Source organism: Poecilia reticulata, unplaced genomic scaffold, assembly GCF_000633615.1.
Source record: "Poecilia reticulata strain Guanapo unplaced genomic scaffold, Guppy_female_1.0+MT scaffold_145, whole genome shotgun sequence".
NCBI classification, from domain to species: Eukaryota; Metazoa; Chordata; class Actinopteri; order Cyprinodontiformes; family Poeciliidae; genus Poecilia; species Poecilia reticulata.
The window spans coordinates 665,092-667,038 of record NW_007615015.1 but is presented as its reverse complement, the minus strand read 5'-3'; the positions used below and the strand labels follow the sequence as shown (position 1 = coordinate 667,038).

Here is a 1,947-nt window from a genome sequence, read left to right as displayed (position 1 = left end):
ATGATGTAATAGTGTGTCTGCCGATGATTTGGTGCCGCTGCGCGCCATGTGCTCATCTCCCGGCCGCCAAATGAAGACAAGATAATCCTGGTTTGTGGACAAATAAAGAGTGAGTAAAATGTTACCGCATAGATTTAAATAAACGCTGGTGGGAAACAAAAGTGATGCTGAGCTTGATGCGGCTTGACGGAGAGGCAGGTGGAGTCGTGGCTGCTGGGAGGGAGGGCGGAGAGCGGAGCATCCTCCCCCGTTGTTCCTGCTGCTGGTGTGAGGCGTGCGTAAAGACGCGTAGATAGACACGCTCCGGCAGCTCGAGTTGGACCGGACCACTGTTCCAGTGCGACACGGGATGTGGTTCGGACCAGCGAGTGGTGCGGCACCACGGGGGGAGGCATCTGAAGCAGCCTGTCTGAACACACCGCGGGGTGAGGAGGAGGAGGGGGAAGCAGCTCCAGCGGAGAGGCAGACAATGCGGCTGGTCGATGCGCTCATCGCTGCTCTCTGAGAAAATGGACACGGCATGCGTCGTGACTTGATTTGATTTCTTTCTTTCTTTTTTATTTTGGGATTCGTGCCGAATATTTTTCCTGCACTCCCTGGTTACTAAGGAACCAAATCAAAGATGAAATTTCCAATAGAAAACCCGACAAAGCAAGTAAACTGGGACCCAGAGCAAGGTTGGTGAATCCATCATTTCCTCTTAAATCCTGAGTTTGCTGCCAATTCCAGAATGTGTTGATATGAAAGGCTGGTCTCAGCAGCAGCATCAGCAGCAGCAGCAGCCCGTTGAGGTGGGCTACCTGCAGCACATCCGCATTACATTCTTCACACGCTTGGACAGTTCTGCTCCGTTTCCTGTTGCTGATTTGTCTTTTATTCGCACTGACAGGCTGAATCATGCAAATGTGTGTAAACAGCAGAAAGGTGTTTGTGACAGCCGGGTCTCCATCATTCCTGTTCCTGTTCTTAGTTAGCAGCATTGATGGGAAAGTCAGAACAGCAGAATGTCTGAGACACGAAGCTTTTCAAAACAAAAGCACGAAGAGCTACTTTCCAAATTCATCCAAAATATATTTCATTTCATTTTTAGAGATACATAAATAATATTCATTACAAATATCTACATTTCAGTTAAGCGTATTGGTTCCATTCCAGTCCAGTTCAGCTTATTTATATTGTGTTAATTATCTACTGATGTCTTCAGGCACATTAAAAGACAAACGGCTCCAATTCATTTAAACAGAAATTCACCATAAATCCAGTTCAAACCAGTTTTATAAATCATATAAATGAACTGGATTCAGTGACAAACCGTCAAATCAGACGTAAGGCACTCTACTATATCATTCATCACAAGTTTTATGATCTTTTGGCCCCAGCAAAAAGCATAAAGTTATGTAAATTAATAAATGTTCAGTAACTTTTAATCACAAACCAGAAACCAAGCAGAACCAAATGATCCAAAGAAATATTTCAAATTAAATGATTTTTACTCATGTCATTCATTTTAGTGGTAAACTTACATCAGTTCTACAGTATTAGACCAAATATATGTAAATGAAAAGTTCATATCTGTCCCTCTCTACAGAGATTTTAATCAATAACATTCTGTAACAAGTTGCACAAATTATATTCATATAAATGTTCATCTATATGTAGAAACTATACAAATTTAGCAGATCAAATAAATATAACTAAATCATTTAAAGCAGTTTTAGAATGTGCATATCAGCTAAATCTGACATTTTAATTAATTACTAAGATACTTTTTCACTCATTTTATTTGTGAGTCTGAAGTAGTAATAAAGTTTTAAATCTATTCAAAGCAGACAGTGAGAAAACTACCAGATCTGCAGCTGAGAGGAAAAAAACGATCAGCTTCCTCTCTCACCTCTTGTGATGTCATCAAAACGATCAGCTTCCTCTCTCACCTCTTGTGATGTCATC

The 1,947-nt window shown here is 41.3% G+C and overlaps 1 protein-coding gene across 2 annotated transcripts in view; it reads left to right on the top strand.

Annotated features, from left to right (window-relative positions):
• Positions 1-1,947, top strand: part of kcnk10b (potassium channel, subfamily K, member 10b) — a 22,911-nt gene continuing 20,964 nt past the window's right edge. Inside the window, exon 1 of one of the 2 annotated variants that reach the window (XM_008401920.2) lies at positions 1-677. In XM_008401920.2, coding sequence (XP_008400142.1) covers positions 623-677 — 55 coding nt within the window. In that variant the 5' untranslated portion in view covers positions 1-622. The remainder of the gene's footprint in view (positions 678-1,947) is intronic. The other variant, XM_008401921.2, reaches the window with a different exon arrangement.